The 18,748-nt window shown below is 42.0% G+C and overlaps 1 protein-coding gene across 7 annotated transcripts in view; it reads right to left on the bottom strand.

Moving 5' to 3' along the window:
- Positions 1-2,977: 2,977 nt before the first annotated feature.
- The window catches only part of slc4a5b (solute carrier family 4 member 5b), a 62,436-nt gene continuing 46,665 nt past the window's right edge, over positions 2,978-18,748 (bottom strand). For 3 of the 7 annotated variants that reach the window (XM_061734033.1, XM_061734035.1, XM_061734037.1), the window contains 8 exons: positions 16,020-16,181; positions 15,520-15,698; positions 15,299-15,371; positions 15,140-15,208; positions 13,192-13,365; positions 11,512-11,676; positions 5,306-5,358; positions 2,979-3,740 (listed from right to left, as the gene is read on the bottom strand). In XM_061734033.1, the coding sequence (XP_061590017.1) occupies positions 3,422-3,740; positions 5,306-5,358; positions 11,512-11,676; positions 13,192-13,365; positions 15,140-15,208; positions 15,299-15,371; positions 15,520-15,698; positions 16,020-16,181 (1,194 nt within the window). In that variant the 3' untranslated portion in view covers positions 2,979-3,421. Of the gene's footprint in view, positions 3,741-5,305; positions 5,359-7,866; positions 7,974-11,299; positions 11,313-11,511; positions 11,677-13,191; positions 13,366-15,139; positions 15,209-15,298; positions 15,372-15,519; positions 15,699-16,019; positions 16,182-18,748 lie in introns of all 7 variants that reach the window. The other 4 variants (XM_061734034.1, XM_061734038.1, XM_061734039.1 and 1 more) reach the window with 3 other exon arrangements.

Below are 18,748 nucleotides of genomic sequence, written 5' to 3'. Positions count from 1 at the left end.
GTAACAAAACTTGGCACTGGCGGTTCTAGGATTTTTCTGAAACGGGCCATTATGGGGCCAAATGTAACCTTCAGGGGCCAACAGTATTAAGCCCCTTTCACATAGAGGGCACAAAGCGGCGACCGCGGCCGGCTTTCCCATTCATTGTGTATGTGCTACAGCGGCACAAGAGCAGCGCGTTCTGCTGGCGAGCTTGGCGGCGCGCGAGAGACCACCTGCCACGGGCGTTTCACCTGCCTGCGCCTGAATTGAACATTTTTTAATTTCATCGCGCTGTGAGGGCATCTCGGTGCGACCAATAGGAGAGAAGATGGTTGTGATCCTGCTGAGGACCCACTCCCCAACAGGCTGTCAAACTGCTCCCTGTTCAATCTGAAGTAGACCTGGTCATCATGGAGCTGTAGCTCCAACGAGCCTGGATTCCCCCAAATCCTGTCTTCTCATGAGGATTTCATGGACCCTCCTTGCTGCTGCTGCTCGTCTCCTCCTCAGAAGAGCTAAAGCCAGCATCCCCCCTGAAATAAAAACGGTCCAAATCATCCCCCCCCTGAAATAAAAACGGTCCAAATCAAAAAGTTTAGATCTGCTGCCACACAGACCTCTGCAGGACATCCTTCCTGGCCACAGATATAAGAGTCATTCTATTATTAGGGGTACATGTCATGTCCATGGGCTGTATTTATCAATTTTACTAAATATTCACTTAAAGCAATGATCAACTTTATATCAGGGCACATTTCTCTTTCATTTAATACAAAAATGTCAACAGATTCCATCATTTATTTTAAAAAAAATGCTTATTCCATACTGGATTTTGTTGTTTTTGTGCTGTCCGATTTGCTAAATGTCAGGTTTGGCTCTTCAGATTAACACTAAAATACATTTTTTTGTATTTAATTTCCATAATTATTTGTTCGAAATAATCATTAAAATATGAGAAAGGTGTTTTAAAAACTATTTGGTTCATGCATGTACATTAAATCATCCACTTTGTGTGTGTCCGAGAAATCTCTGTCAACTGTGTTACCCATTGAAAAAACCCCTATAAATCAGCAATGGTTTGCTCCAAAGTCACATGTCCAAAATTATATGATGTCCCTTCCTTCAGGGAGGGAGATTTGAAGACAGTGTGGTAAATTTCTACTCCTCCTCTTCAATATTTCATCAATATTATTGTGTGCACATAGAGTGGGTTAATTGATCGTCAACTGTGTTATCAACATGTTCTTGTGAACTTGCTTTACATGTTATTTTTACAAAAATACAGAGAAACTGTATAAAAACATGAGTTGATCAAGGCCATGTAGTGACAGGTCCAAGGTCTGCAGTTAGCACAAGGCCCTAAAATGGCCGAAATGTCAACTGTGTTACCTGTCAACTGTGTTACCCACCTGTGTTACCCAACTGTAACACAGTTGACAGGGGATTAACACGGTTGACAATGTTGGCAGTTTATTGTAATTTTTTATGTTTATATTGAGTGTTGTTGATAAAAAAACATTCATTAACTATTGTTATAACACAGACATTACATAGTAATTACATAGGAGTTGCCTAATTACATAGTAATTTTTGCCTGTCAACTGTGTTATGAATGGTTTTTGTGTCATATATCTTTTAAATATTGACTAAACTGTAACAAAAAAGATGGGGGATATCTGTAGAGAGGGAGGTATTACATAAGATTGGTGAATAACTCTAAATTCAGTGTAATATACATTTATTTTGAAAAAAATATGAATCCCTCTTGATAACATCCCATAGAATGTCCATTATGAAGCTCAAAATTCATATTTTTAAATCAGTTAGACAGGCAACCTTAAAACCCCTGGTGAATGGACTCAAAACCTTTCAAACAACTGTATTATCAAATGTGTAGTACCTAGTTCTTGTTGTATATGACACGACATTTGTCCGTAACACGGTTGACAAAATAATGAGTCCAATGTTTATTTTCATTAAAATATTTAATATGTAATTAGAGTTTAAGCTTGGCAATTAATGAATTTAGCACATTTAGGGGGTATATTATGGAAACAACTAGATTATTTATCAAAAAAGAAAAGTGATTTTGTCACTTTTGGTTGATATGAAATGTACCCCTAATTATAGAATGACTCATAAACCTCTACAATGAACCTTTGAAGAGACTTACCGTAATTATAAAAACGACTCCAGTAATTTCTTTCTTGGGATTAGAGTATTTTTGAGTTTAGAAGTCACATCATCAACTTTATTTCATTAGAATATCAAACTCCAAATGACCAAAACAAAAACATGTTTTTAAATATTTTTATTATGCTTCAGGCATTAAGTATTACATATACGACTCACCCTCTTAAAGTGTTACTGAACAAAATCAAAGATGAACACATCGAGCAACACAGCGGCTTCAGGTCATTTTTAAGGAGCGTTTATACATAAACATGATTATTTTTTCTACAGGATATTTCAAAGCATCTGTTTTAGGATGGACTGAATAATTAAAGGTCCTGCACCCTCCAGATTAGGAGCAGAACTTCTGTGAAGATCAGATATAGAGGGCCCCTGCAGGCACTAGGGGGCCCTAAATCCACTCAGGCTTGGGTCCGTGGGCCAATGTTCATGTTAAGAGGAAATAAACTGTCTTCCCTGTTGCCACGTCCAGAAATTTAAGTTTTTTGTAATTTCTTAAATATTTGGGTATTTATATGTAAACTTGCAAATTTGGAAACAAAAAATTAGTTTAATTACAAACATGCAAATATATAAAGTCAGAATTTATGAAATCTTTTAAATTTGCAAATGCAAAAATTAAAAAAAAAAAAATGTTTTTTCTCTCATGAAACATTATAAAGTCAGAGTTTTCTGCAACTTTGCAAGAATCATGTTTTTTTTTGCATTTTTAGAAACTTTTTAATATTATATAATGTCACAATGTTTTTTTTTATTAATTGAGTTTATGAAATCTGAAATTGAGTTTCCTCTCCTTATTTTGCAATTTAAAAAAACATCAGAATTTAAGCTTTTAAACGTACAAACATGCAAAAAAAAAAACTAAAAAAAAAACAACTTTATGTTTTCTTACTAATGTCCAAGAAAACTAATGTCAGAACTTCGAACTTCATATACTTGAAAGTCTTACAAGTATATAAAGATCTGACTGAGCAGTTTTTATTATTTTAATTTCCCCTTCTAACTTCAGCTAAGTTAATGTCAGCAGGTCAGGTTTGTTTTTCTAACTTTACATTCACAAATAAAACTTGTTTCCTTCTTAAAGTGGAACAAATTAATGCCACAGATCATCTTAAAAAGTTTTAAATCTCCAAAACACTGGTCTAAGGGCCCCCCAACAGAAGCGTACATGGGCCCCCCTTGAAGCCTGATCCCTGGCTGTTCTCAGAGGCACCAGTCTGCACGTCCTCCTAGCAGGAGTTTGGTTTCACAGAACCGTTTCTGTGCCAGAGTCCCTGAAGTGAGGGTGCAGGGTTCTGTGGCGGTCTCTATGGGTTTCAGAGGGGGGGTTCTGGTTTCTGCAGTGGTTTCTCTGGGGTTCAGGTGGCGGGTCTGAGGGGGGGTGCAGGCTGCACTGTTGCTGACTGGAGTAGAGGCCAGAATCATCACTGTCTGACTCCACCCGGATGCTGACCCGGGGCGTGGGAAGGCGCGGGGGCCGCTGCAGCTGGGGGTCCACGGGGGCCAGGCTCGTCTGGGAGTGGGCAGGTGAGGGGGGGCAGGCGATCTTCAGGTGCAGAGTGATGCTGAGAAACAGTGGTGGTAGGACACTTTTACTCTCAATCTCACACAGTTTCCAGTCAACAGTGAGCTGAAACCAGTCAAACCGGTCCAATGCCAGAGCCCAAGAACGTCTCGCTGATATCAACATTTGAATTTCTAGAGAAATCAGGCCAGCACTCAAAAACAAACACATTCAGTGTACAGATGCAACAAAACAGCTGTGTCCATAAACAGACTGTGTAATGCACTGAACCCCTGGGGCCACCAGGGGGCCCTAAACTACAAGACTAACGTCAACATCCGGTATTAGTGGAAAGAAAAGGACCGGTCTTCATGTGTGGGCCCTCCACCAACCCTCACCCACCCCCCACCCCACCCCCGCATTTGTTTCGGGAAGCCTGAACTCAGTTAAGTATTCTCTTATTTTTCTTTTCATTGCAGAAAAGAAATCATGTTGAGTCTTAAATTCGAAAAATACAACCTTAGATGAACAATATCTCACTTTTTTATTATTATCATATAATAATGTATTTATTAATCCATCCATCCATCCATCCATCCATCCATCCATCCATCCATCCATCCATCCATCCATCCATCCATCCATCCATTTTCTATACCGTGTTCAGGTCTGGACTTTGACCAGGTCATTACAGAACCTCTTTTATTTTCATGCTTTATTTTTGCTGCTGTGTTTGGCATAATTTCCTGTCACATGATCCAGTTTCAACTGGTATTTATTTGTCAGCCAGATGTCCTCACATGTGTCTCTAGAAGACTCCGGCTACAGAGGAGTTCATGGTCCACTCAGTGACTGACAGATGTCCAAAATCCAGACCATGATGTTTCTGGACATGAAGACCAAACATGTCCACATTGGTGTCCAGAGGAAATTGATCCAGAAGTCTCCTGGTTTGTTCAGGTGCAGGTTTGTGGACCTCAGTCCTGCTTCCAGGTTGTTCTTAGACAGAAGAGGTTTTCGCCTGGAAACTTCCAGACAAACGGTACTGGTCAGGTCTTCTTTTGGTTCTGCGGTCATGGACTTTCCATAGACATTCATCCAAATTTTGAGCTCAGTTCCAGGAATGTTATACCAGCCTTTTAAAAAAGCTCTGGTACCATCCCAGCAACATTTACTTAAAGATTTGTTCTGGCAGCAGCTCAGTCTATTATGTCCCACTGAACGGTTCAGGACAGGGACAACATGACTTCTCTGTTCTTTTAGGCCTTGCTTTTATCAAATAAGTAATGAGATAGTAAGAAAGGTAATCGATCATCTGAGGTTGTATTGGCCCAAGAAGACTCACTATGAGCTCTCTTTTTAAATCATATTTTCTCACAAAAGACGGGGGTTAAAGGAAAGCAAAGAAACCTAAAATACTTGCACATGGTTGCCATCTAGAAACACTGAAAGTGATCCACATTTAGTCCAAAATTAAAAGATGTGATGCCTATAATCACTGTCCAACATGTGTGTGTGTGTTGCAGCTATATGTTTGTAGGTATGGAAGCGTCATCCCAGCCAGCGTTCCTGACGGCTGAATGTACCAGATCTTTGTAGGGAACGTGCAGTTTCAACACACAGTACCTGCGGTCTAGCTCGTTCTGATCGGACGCGACTGTTGAGTACGGGTTCATCTCCTGTAGACAATGCAGACGTGCACATAAACGGGCGTGTGAAGGGACACACAGAGACACAAATGCATCGTTAGAGACAGAAAAACACCCAAAACTTGGTAAATACAGTTTTACTTTTACTTTTACTTTTACTTTTATGTCTGTGCAGAAAGGATGGACCCCAGATATTCACGGTTTTTCTTGTGAATGTTGAGGCAGGGAAACTTTTACTGCTCTAACTCCCAGTATTCACCCTCGTCTCCCTCAGTCATGTCTTTGTAAGTGACCAGAATGTACTGTTTCTGTACTGTACATTTATTTACATGGTCTTGAAAACGTCCTGCAGCAGATGTTGCTCTAAAATTTTGTAATGGAAAATTTTGGTATAACACTGTCTGTTGCCTGTTTTCATTCCTATGCCAAGGTCATGTTCCTTTGACACAGAGCCTGGCATGGTTGCCAGGGTGATGGGTGATGTTTTGTCTTTTCCAGCTCCCAAAGTATAAAATAACTTGTCTCTAATCTTCTTCAGCTCACTCCGGACAGACGGTTCATGTGACCGGTTGCTCTGTGTGACTCCATTCAATTGAATGTTCTTCCTCTTTTCATTAAACTTCCGAAAGACAGCTGAGGTATCCTGACATTCTTTTTGAACAACAATTTTTGCCACCACAATTTGGCGACCACGAAGGGACTCCATCTGTGAGCGGATTTTTTTCCTTCTCTCTTCCGGAATCGAAGGTGTTTTAAGCATGCAACAACCTCGTACTCCCCCATCAAGTGGAGGTTGAGGAGAGGGCCTCTCGTCCGGAGGGGGGTTGGGAAGGTCCCCGCACCGACTGGGGTCGAACGAACCCGGTGGCTTCAGAAACGCCTCGCTGTTCTTTTGGGTGAGTTTTGGAAAGAAAACGGCCGAAATAAGTTGCGCGCTAACGTCTCCTCTCTGCCTATTCAGCTGATGTGGCCGGTAGTCCAAGTATTTGGAACCGGGGAGGGCTGGTCCAGCCAGGGTCTGAGGACCTTGGGCTGTTTTATTACTGACCTAGGAGTTAGTGATCGAGGGGCCAGACGATGTCTGGGGGCGTCGTAGAATGCCTTTCAATTCTAGGAGATGAAGGAATTTTGTTTGAGAGAACAAGACTCGCCATTCGGTACGACATCGGCTGTAGGTCGCCAGACGTGACGGATCACGAGTGCTCCTGTAGCCGTGGTTTGAGAGTGGAGACTACTTCAAGTCAGGGAACTTGAGGGCTCTGGATTCGGGGAATCCGAGTGGGCCAGACGGGGTCCATTCAGCAACCATTCAGCTTTGATGCTGCCATCAGAGACATGGAAATGAGCTTTAGACCCTGATCCAACCCCAGACCATTACACATTCTGTGTTCTGGATTGGTTCCTGACGACAGCCTGATCCTTTAACTCTTTATTTTGGTGCACACAGTGCACTGGAATACTGATTGGACACATCAAGTGGAGTGTCATCTGCATAGAAACACAAGTCTTAAGTATAATATATGTGCCATTTTCATACTTTAGCACCTCTGTCTGTTCCAACCGTTGTTTCCGTCATAACCGCGCATGCAACCGTGCATCATTTTTGTTCGTATGGTTCAAAATCCTCGTACGTCGGACAAACCTGGCGAATAAACCTAAATCTGATTTTGATCAAGCACTTAGACAACATGCAAAAAAGACAAAATCAGTGCAGGATATAGACAGAAGACTCCACCCATCTCCATATCCGTCCCGAAAGTTGAGTATGAAAGATTTCTGCTATTAAATTTCACCTGGAATATACTTCCAGTTCATAATGTGTATGTGAAGGCATCACGGCTGCTGCATGTATCTTACGTTTGTCTGGAATGTTGGTCATGGATGGTCAACATTCAGAAGAAAACCGGTCGGACAATGAGACCAGCTCAAGTAAACCGGTTCGGTCTGGATGAGGAGACCAGATTAAGTATACTGACCAGACGAAGAAACCAGCTGGACCTTCTGGAGAATTCCACTGGAAACATCATACATCTATTTGAACTTCTTTTATTTATCAATCTGGAGGTTTTGTTTTCACATGTCTGAAGTTTTTAATTTGCACTGGAAATATGTTCTCTTTTCACTATAAAAATAATCACAACGTTAATGCAACCTGTAGGACTTCTATTCTCTCAAGATAAAAAGCTAATTTCAGCTTTCTTGTTGTTTTTTTGTAATGTTTTACATCTACTGTACTATTTTTACTTATATTTGATCAGTAACATTTAAATAAAGACTTTAATTCACCAAAACCTACGTTGTTTATGATATATTACAGGCCTGAAATACAAAAAATGAAAAACATTATTAAATATAGGAAGTTACAAGAAAGATATGAAATATCTTGGGTTCATATGGAAATAAAAGTCTAAGTAAACATTAGAACTAGTTTTTATAACTAAACAATGTTCAGTCCGCGCTCTTTCTTTGGCACCGTTATAAACACCATCAAACATGTGAAATACAACAAGAGCAGGCAGGAACAGTGGGAATACTCACACAGAGGTTGGGTTCTGGGTGGGGTTAACGTGGGTGGGGTCTGACTCTGAGTGGGGCTCTAAGGCCTCCATGTGAATCTTCACTGGAGGGGGTTTGGAGCTGTTGGGCTGAGCGAGAGAGGGAGCATTCGGCATGCAGTTACAGTGGGTACGGAAAGTATTCAGACCCCTTTAAATTTGTCCCTTCTTTGTTTCTTTGCAGCCATTTGCTGAAATCAAAAACATGTCATTTTATTTCTTATTAAGGTACTCTGAACCCCCCATCTTAGAAAAAAACTGAAGTTTAGACATTTTTGCAAATTTATTAAAAAAGAAAACTGAAATATCACATGGTCACAAGTATTCAGACCCTTTGCTGTGACACTCATATTAAACTCACATGCTGTCCATTTCTTCTGATCCTCCTTGAGATGGTTTTTTCTCCTTCATTGGAGTCTAGATGCGTTTTATTAAACTGATTGGACTTGATTAGAAAAGGCACACACCTGTCTATATAAGACCTTACAGCTCCCAGTGGATGTCAGAGCAAATGAGAATCATGAGGTCGAAGGAACTGCCCAAGGAGTTCAGAGACAGAATTGTATTCTGTAGCAATCAAGGTTCCTAAGAGCACAGTGGCCTCCATAATCCTTATATGGAAGAAGTTTGGGACGATCAGAACTCTTCCTAGACCTGGCCGTCTAGACCAGGGGTCGGCAACCCGCGGCTCTAGAGCCGCATGTGGCTCTTTAGCGCCGCCCTAGTGGCTCCTGGAGCTTTTTCAAAAATGTTTAACCTTTTTTTCCATTTTTTCATTTTTTTTCTTCTATTTTTCCCTTTTTTCTTTGTTTATTTTTTTTAATTCTTTTTTCCTTTTTTTTATTCCTTTTTCTTTTCCTTTTTAATCTCGACATTTCAACCTTTTTCTCGACATTTCAACATTTATCTCGAAATTTTGATTTTTTTTCCTCGACATTTTGACTTTTTTCTCGACATTTCAACTTTTTTCTCGAAATTTTGACTTTTTCCTCGACATTTGGACTTTTTTCTCGACATTTTGACTTTTTTCTCGAAATTTTGACTTTTTCCTCGACATTTGGACTTTTTTCTCGACATTTTGACTTTTTTCTCGAAATTTTGACTTTTTCCTCATCATTTCGACTTTTTCCTCGACATTTCGACTTTTTTCTCGACATTTTGCCTTTCACCATTTGCCTTCATTCTAAGGCTTATACAAGACTTTTCATTTTTTGCGGCTCCAGACATATTTGTTTTTTGTGTTTTTGGTCCAATATGGCTCTTTCAACATTTTGGGTTGCCGACCCCTGGTCTAGACAAACTGAGCCATCGTGGGTGAAGAGCCTTGGTGAGAGAGGTAAAGAAGAACCCAAAGATCACTGTGGCCGAGATCCAGAGATGCAGTAGGGAGATGGGAGAAAGTTCCACAAAGTCAACTATCACAGCAGCCCTCCATCACTCTGGGCTTTATGGCAGAGTGGCCCGATGGAGAATGCTTGCATAGAGTTTGCCAAAAATCACATGAATGACTCCCAGACTATGAGAAATAAGATTCTCTGGTCTGATGAGACCAAGATTGAACTTTTTGGTGTTAATTCTAAGCAGTATGTGTGGAAAAAAGCAGGCACTGCTCATCACCCGCCCAATACAATCCCAACAGTGAAACATGGTGGTGGCAGCATCATGCTATGGGGGAGTTTTTCAGCTGCAGGGACAGGACGACTTGTTGCAATTGAAGGAAAGAGGATAGTACGGAGATATCCTGGCAGAAAGCCTTTTCCAGAGTGCTCAGGAACTCAAACTTGGCTGAAGGTTCACTTTCCAACAAGGGCAATGACCCAAAGGACACAGCTAAAATAACAAAGGAGTGGCTTCTGAACAACTCTGGGACCATTCTTGACTGGCCCAGCCAAAGCCTTGACCTTAACCCAATTGAGCATCTCTGGAGAGATTTGAAAATGACTGTCCACCAACCTGACAGAACTGGAGAGGATCTACTATCCAGGTGTGAAAAGCTTGCATTATTACCAAGAAGATACTGAGCAAAGTGTCTGAAAACTTATGACCATGTGATATTTCCGATTCTCTTTTGTAACAAATTTGCATTTCCGTTTTTTTCTGTCAAGATGGGGTGCTGAGTGTACATTAATGAGACATACTATGAACTTTTTTTGATTTTAGCAACTGGCTGCAATGAAACAAAGAGGGAAAAATTTAAAGGGGTCTGAATACTTTCCGTACCCACTGTATGTGAAACCGGGGCTTTATGTTTTCCGTTTATATGGGTGTAAAAATGTTCACTGACACAAAAGCTTGTAAATTGATGCATGCTGTGTAAGACAGCTGCTCCAGAACAACAAATGTCCCAGTATGTCTACTTTAGAAAAGGTACCCTTGAGAAAGACCTGGATGATGTACGTCTTGAAACACAATCTAGCCAAGGGTCAAATTTACTTAAGGTTTTATTCCGCTCTGGTTCACGTCCGCACCGTTTCCTTCCTCAAAAATGTTACCCTCCAACAGGTTACAGACTTCAGTGGCCTGTAAACAACAGCTCTACTTAACCCTGATGCTGCAGAGTCAGCTGATTCAGAAACCGCAGGATCTGATTCCTAACATTTTCGAGGGGATCAATAATTTACACCCAAATACAACGGAAAATCAGGCCCCAGTTAAAAAAAAAGACATTACAGAATATTCTCATAAGAAAAAGGCTAGATGTAGTCTATGTTGACGTTACTGTGAATAAATATGAATATAAAATATATTACAATTTTCAAACCTATTTTCTTTATAAATAATTTGATTACAGTGAGTCAAAGTAAAAGAAAAATACAAACAATGATAAAAACCAAAAAGAAAGATGAAGCCAAAAAGAACAGCAGCAAGTACCCCCTTACAGCCTGGGAAGGATTTAAAGTTGCAGTCAATGATCATCATTGATGAACCGATCATTGATGAACCAATCACTTATGAACAGATCACTGATGAACCGATCACTTATGAACCAATCACTTATGAACCGATCATTAATGAACCGATCATGATCAAGTCTCAGACCTCCACAATAACAGGTGTCGCCGTGAGTCCTACAAGGAAACACGCTGCTGTCGGGAAACTTTTGAATCATCGAGGCTCTTGAAGTTGTATTTTACTATTTTATTTATTTGTTCTTTTTGGCTTCATTTTTGTGAAAGCAATACGAACAGTGAGAAGTTTTATGTTACTGTTCATCTAAGGTTGTATTTGTCTAAAATTAAGATTCACTAAGGCGGGATTAAAAGAGCAGGTACCAACTTTATCAGCAGTAACAAACTATAGACGACTGGCAGCCTTTTCTGGACTGAAGCACGGATACAAACAAACAACCAGACTGCTGATTGGGGATTGGGGGGGGGGGTGGCAGACAGAGTAGAGTAGTAAGTTTTATACAGTGCCTTTTCAGCAACACTGTGGGACAGAGAGGAGAAACATAGAGTATTAGTTAGTTAGTGAATTAAAACGAAGAAACAAAGCCACAGCAGATGGAGTGACACGTTTAAATACACATGAATACCACAAAAAGAGGCTGATACTAGTGCAGACCAGAGTTACGGAGCGTTTGCAGACAGACGTGGCTGGCATGTTTAATTCCTCATCGTTTCCTCACCTCCTCATCACTCTCCGGCGCCACCATCTTCTTCTCCTTCTTCTTCTTCTTCTCATCTTCCTTCTTCTTCTTGTCTTTATCCGGCAGGATGTCATCCAGCCAGGCTAGGTCATGTTGTGAGAACATGAGATCCAGCAGCTTCCGAACAACCAACAGACCCAGAATCTGCAGCAGATGACAATAAAGAAGATTTATAGGGACCCTGAACGCGTGATTGAGTTCATAACCTTTAAGAAGATCTGTGGTGGTGAATGCATACAGTGTAACTTGGCCTATTTTGTCTCGCAGAGGTTTTGATTCAGGAGAAACTCCCTTTTTTTATTGATTGCAGGAGAAATTGTCCATATCTTCTGATAACACTTTCATTTGTGTACAGTTTTGCTACGCACAACTTTTTCACACCCTGATGCACTGGGATCCCAAGATGCTTTGCATAGGTGTTGAACCAACTCCCTGAACCGCACAGTACCCCACCAGGCCTCCAACCTGGATCCAAGGTCCAAGGGTTCTGACTGGGCTACATCGCACCATCCGCTACAGTCACACCTCCTGCAGGAGGCACTGTTGGGTGTGGGCTGTGTGGACTGGGCTTTGGTATGAGGTGGAGGCCTGGGCTGCTGGAACTGGCTTCAAACATGAGTCCCCAACAGAGGTGCACAAAGTACTCGACCCCAGTACTTGAGTAAGAGTACAAATACTACTGGTCAAAATTTACTCCATTACAAGTAAAAGTAGCTCAGTCAAAATATTACTCGAGTAAGAGTAGAAAAGTACTTGCTTTTAAAGGTACTTAAGTATCCAAAAGTAAATGCTTTTAAATTTACTTTAAGTAAAAGTAAGAGTAAGAGTAAATTTCTTATTTTCCACATCAGTAAATTACTATATTTTTTGTAAATTAATTTAAGGATCTTTTAACTCTTGTTTCTGAGAATTAACTCTTTGAAACCAGCTGCACTGATGTGCTGCTTTTAGAACCACAATGTTATATAAAACCTGCAGAAACACCAAAAACAAATCAAATGAATGGGATCATAAGAGGACAGTAGATGATGCAGAGTTTATTAACAATCATGAACTGAAACCAAATGAACCTGCACCATCCAACTAAGTCTGGATCCCCCTCAAAGACCACTGCTTTACAAAAAACTACATCTCTGCTTTCAATAACTCAATGTTGAAGTCACTTAACTTTACAGGAAGGACATGTAGCAGTACAATATAGCAATATAGAGCATAACAAACTGTCTCCCAATATCCGTCTCCCAATGTCTGTCTTGTCTCCTCCTTTGACAAAAACAGCTTGTGTCCAATAGGATTTTAGGGAAGAAGAAAAAAGAGCAGACCTGAAAGTAACGAGTACTTTTCAGCCTTCCTAGAAATGTACTCGAGTAAAAGTAAAAATATTTGTTTTGGAAATGTATTCAAGTAAGAGTAATAAGTACCAAAGAAATCTAATACTCAAGTAAAGTACAAATCCTCTGGATATGTACTTAAGTACAGTACTCAAAGTAAATTTACTCTGTTACTGTCCACCACTGGTCCCCAAAGAGTGAATGATGCAGTGGTAACTACATGGATCCTACAGCTGTTTACTGAATGGAGTCTACCTGGAACCAGATTCAGGTGGACCGTCAGGAGACAACAGATAACTGAAACAGAAGGATGCTGTCAGTCACTCACCATCACTGGGAAGATGATAGCCAGGAAGGTGGATTTAAGGATCCAGAGCACCGCCAGACAGATGATCTGTACCAGGGTGAAGAGATGGACTCGTCTCAGGGGGACGTGACGAAGGAAAGAGAAGTCTGGCTGGTGTTTGGGAGGCATCAGGTACAGCTTGATACGCTCCCAGAACTTGAACAGATACAAGACACAAAGTTACATGTTTAAACAAAGCAACTGAACCAACAGCTATCTATCTATGATTTGAGAGCAGAAGCCTGAGAAGAGGCTGGTAAGTAAAGCGTTGAGCTGGAAACAACAATACTGAACTCCATGTTTGACCTGAACATCAAAACTAAGATGAGAGTTAAATATTACTCCTAGATCTGTAGCAGTTTGTTTGGTATCTGAGAGATCACCAAGACTAGAAAGAACAGAACAAACAGTGTTGTGGGACCTAAATGAGTGACCTCTGATGCTTTTGCTATTGAAATTCAGAAAATCTTGGCACATCGAGACTTAATGTCAGAGAGACAAGCCAGGAAGGGTTGTAAGGCTGCTGGGATCATCGGAGATAGAATAGAAATAGAGAACAGAAGGGGACCAAGTACTGAGCCTTGTGGTACGCCTCAACTGAACTGAGCAACCAAGGAAGTAAAAGGAGAATTTAGATATACGTTTAGTTTATCACAGATAGGGGGTCCAAACTGGGTTTCTTAAGCAAAGCTGTCTAGACAAGATCCAGAGGCCAGAGGCTAGGTAAAAACCGTTCAGGTAATAGGGCCGGCGGTGGGGGATTCTTGTTTCAGCAGCAACGGTATGAGTACAGGAAGAGGATGTCATTGGTGATACTGTACGCTCTCATTCTGAGAGGGAGATTTATTGAAATTGTGTAAAGGTGGCAGTATTAACATGAGGAATGAAAATCTAAAAGAATCAGACAGGATTTGAGTTCTAAGATTTTCTACTTTATTTCTAAAATTACTCAGGAATCTTTCAGGCAGCTCAGTATCATATTCTCGACAGGAGGGTGCGTAACCACTTGTAGCAGTATTATTGCCATTAAGCCGTATTCTTGGATTATGATTGTTACTGGAATCTTTGAAGGGCTCCAATGTGGTCATTGATCAAAGATGTGTTATTGGATTTTACAGTTAAAGTTTCTTTTTTTTTTCAGACAAAAAAGGTATAGCTTTGGTTTTTAGCTGGATATGTTTCGGCTACCTGCTGCAACCGGCAGAGTCAGTCCCTCCTTCTCGGAACAGCACCACATCGGATCACACTTATGCAGCCGAAACATGTCCAGGTAAAAACCACGTCTATGCGGTTTCTGTCTGAAAAAAGTAGCCTTCACTGTAGATTCTCAATATTTTCGTTTCCTGATTGTGAGTGGAGCACTTTGGTCAAGGATGGAGAGACGGTGGTCATTATACAGTTGCAGTAGGGCCTCTGTTGGTTCATAGGGGTTTAAGGAGGAGAATTAAAGGTATTACTGTTGGTGCATGCGGGCAGGAAGGACTGGCGATTAAGTGATTGATGCAGAAGAAGTAAGTCAGGTAAACATAAGTGGGTATTTTCCAAGATGGAAATATCTGATGGAAAAGAAAAGTCTGCAGAGCAAGAGTCGCTTGTTTTCTCCTTTCTGTGTTTTGAGGTTTTTGAATACGAATGTTTAAACAGACATTGTGGCACATTTAGTCACATCTGTGTCATTGAGGTTCTTCAGGAACCAAACCGTAAAACTGCTTTCATCTGATAAAAATTTCACTAAATGTATGACTTCCTGTTCCTGAACAGTTCTGGGTTTGTTTGTGTCAGTGACGTCTTCAGGAGGTTCTAGTGCTCCTGTGTGGAGCAGCTGCTGAGACGTGGGGATTTTGACAAGGACGTATCTAAGGAAGCATTTTTGCTCAGAACCTACATAAAGAGTGAAGTGTAAAGTTATTTATGTAATTCCTTAGCGTACCTGGATGCCACTTAGCGATGCCACTCCCATGTAGAGGAAGACTCCATAGAGGACTGGCATGGGGATGTACTGGTATAAACAGAGCAATAGAGGGTCATTCGTGGATGAGAGTCAGAGAACAAGAGAAGAAGTATGTTTCTGGGAAGTCTAGCAGCTGACCTGAAGTACAGGAGCGAGGAATACAGAGAGTCCAGTCAGCACAAACACCAGGATTCCCGTCAGCCGCTGCTCTCTGAAAATCACACATTATTCTCCAGATGATGTAATTTTCTTGTCTGAAATGATTTAACCAGCTCTAAATATCTCATCTGTGTGCAGATGAAAGAAGGCAAGTTGACGTGATGTTTAAGGTTTGTCTTACGGCGCCGGTGCTGTCTCACCTGACTCCCAGGAACTGCGGCTGCTCGCCGGGGGCGCTGGATTCGCTCTCCATCTTCAGAGAGTCGATGTGTGCGATGGAGATGACGGTGGCGGCCACGTACCATGGAAGGCCCATGAAGGAGCACACGGCCATCAGAACTCCCACCCAGAACAGGTCCAAGTGGTAGCCACACCCTTTCTGCAGGTACGACAGGAAGACACGATTTCCACACCAACTAGACATTATTTGGATGAAGAGGATCTTGGTACTCATGTGTGACACAAACTAACAAAAAATCAACTTTCAGGTTTTTCCCCATTTAGAGGTCGCCATAGAGGAAGTTTTATGGTGGGTGATCCTCCCTTTTTGTCCAGGCTAGGGACCAGCATTTGGGGCTGGGTTGGACTAATGAAAGATGGAGGAGTCCCCAAAACTGAGCCCCAACGGGCCGTCAAATATAAACCTTCAACTGCAGACCAAAAGCAGCTCTGACAGAAGTCAACTCCTCTGCATGCAGACCTTTAGCTTGTTTTCCTTGCGGTTGACAATGACGGCGCTGATCTGCTGGTCCATGAAGATGAGGATGGTCACCAGGAGAGCGGGGACGAAGCTCGCCACATACCACCACCAGGGGTTCTTACCGAATGGCATCACGATCCAACCACGGTCAGGACGTGTTGGCTGCATCACACAAACACACAGGAGAACAGGGAAAAATTTACATGCAACAAACGTTTGCATGATGAAAGGACGCAAATGTGTGTGATTTATGCGATTGTGAAGCTTGCATGTTGGCTAGCTGCTAGTATGTACGGATGTAGATCACTTATTTGAGTGAAAGCACTGAAATGGAGGTTTAGAAATACTTGAAAGTCAAAACGATCAAAAATGGTCAAGAATGACCAAAAACGTTTGAAAACGACCATCAACGGCTTGATCTGCTGCTTCCACATGTGCACAACTTTCCGTTGTCATTAGTGTTGGGCGTCGCCCATATGCCCATGTGAACTCTGGACTTATAAATGTATGAACATTTTGTGATTATGAAGACCAGTAAAGCCAGACTTTGGCCCTTCTTCCTGAAGTCAGAGTTTATGACCCCCTGCTGCTAACTTCTGGTTATCTCGGCCTGGCTCGAGATAGTCCGTTCATGACCCCCGCTGCATGGCCCAGATCAAAGCAGGGCAGCGAAAACCCAGGAAACCAGGCCTCAGAGGGGGGTACTGCCTCTTTGAACAGACCCAAAAGCTATAAATACCAGCAACCCCCCCTTTGCCTGAAACCCGCTTTAATGTGCCTCCTAGAATGGCCGCTGTGCCATGAACTACAATCCCAGCATGCCTTGCGGGATGGGACGGCGCCTGAGAGCGACACGCACCCAATCCCGAGCGAGGCATCGATGACGTCACCGCAGCGCTCGTAGGATCAAAACTCTGCAGCTGCTCCCTTTTTCTCTCTCTTCCGATCAACCTTCCGTCCTGAGCAGCTGGATCCTTGGCTGCGGGCCAAAGATCCCATCTCCCTTCTCCCCCCCGGCTGGGGGGAGGCGGAAGGCCCGCAACGGACCGGGCCTGCGGAGCTCCGGCTCCCATTGACTCTCGGTCTCAACTTTTCATCCGGGGCTCCGACTCCCACTTCACGTGTCCCCGGTCCCTGGGAGATGGAAAGGGGGGGGAAAGCCGCTTCGAAGCTCGGGCCCTAGTCCAGGGTGAGACCCGTTCCTCTTTCTAACTTCTCTCTCTGCTCTCGAGTTTCTCCTGGAAGGACCTGTGGCCAGCCTGCCCAGCGCAGACCGCGACGCATCCCGCCGCCCCGTCCGGGGCCACGCGTTCATCAGCCCGACGGGCACCCGCGCTCTGAAGAAGTGGACCGGCCCCGCGCGCACCCGAGACGACGTGAGAGCCTCCGACCGGGGGGGGGGGCGCCGGCTGCTGCACGCTGCACCACCGTCCTCTTTTGATTCCAGAGTCAGGGGGAAGAGCAGTAGAGGCGGGAGACCTCTTGGGTTGGGGACTCCGACCAAAAGACCCGTCAGGAACCCCTGATCAGCACTCGGAGACCCGAGGAGGCGTGAGGTTTTGAGACCTGGGTGTATTAGTTTAACTGGGAGTGTTTCAGAGCTAAATCTGTGTTCAGAGCCGAGATTACATCAGCATCATTATCATGACTGTTGTCATTAATTTTTAGTCACCACTTTCTGCTAGTCATTCATGCTTTAAAGCGCCGTTTCGCCAGTTGATCACGGTTTAAACAACGGGATCGCCATCCGGTCTAATTGCACGTGGCGTGGTTACAGTCCCGCCATCTTTGTGCAGCCACCATGTTTTAAACCGTAGACGTTCTTTATCATCTTTGTTATTGCTTTGATTTCTTTTTTTCATTCCATGCATTTAACTTTCATTTCATTTTTATTGATTGTTGTTTTTCTAGTTAATTAATGGTTTTATAATAACGTAGTGTGCCATCAGGATTTATTCTGGTATTTATTTACATCTTCTTTGATACCCGTATGTAAATAAATTCTGATTGATTTTTAATAAGTGGTTGTTTTTATTTCATGCAAGATTTGGTCACAAACTGATTGTTTGAGCAGAGCCAGTGTTCGGATCTCACTCCTTCAATTGTTATTCTGTAAGTGATAGTAAGATTTACTGTTCTGCAGGATAATCCTAATCATATGAGACTGATTTTCTGCTGTTTAGTTATCATTTTTCCCTGGATTAAGGCCCCGGGGTGGTGCCCCTACGAGAATTATTATCATTTTGACAATTCAATTTGATAAATAGTCGACGTTATTAATTATTAGGGGTGTAACGATACACTTATCTCACGATACGGTACGATACACGATATTGAGGTCACGATAACGATACGATACGATATTATAGCAGTATTTTTTTAACAACCTTGAATGAGGAACATATGACTGGAATAAATTGTCTTTTATTTGAAAGACACAAAATACAAAACAATACTGTGCATTTGCCCTATTGTTACAGTTTGTAATTCTTTATAACTGTTTAAGTTTTAAAGAGAAAGCCAGGCCAACCATTTTCCACAAACTGAACTAAAAGTAAATGTCAGGTTTGCATTAAGCATCTTCAGTTTCATACAATAAAAATATTTTGCCACAAACTGAATAGTTTCTCATGTATGATTTGACTTTTTTCTTTTCCAGAAATTTAACAACTAAAATTAAATAAATAAATAAAAGTAAATAAATACATACAATTTGACATCATAAAAAA

Source organism: Cololabis saira, chromosome 11 (genome assembly GCF_033807715.1).
Source record: "Cololabis saira isolate AMF1-May2022 chromosome 11, fColSai1.1, whole genome shotgun sequence".
Taxonomy (NCBI): domain Eukaryota; kingdom Metazoa; phylum Chordata; class Actinopteri; order Beloniformes; family Belonidae; genus Cololabis; species Cololabis saira.
The sequence above is the reverse complement of the archived record's forward strand: the minus strand, read 5'-3'. Positions and strand labels throughout refer to the sequence as shown.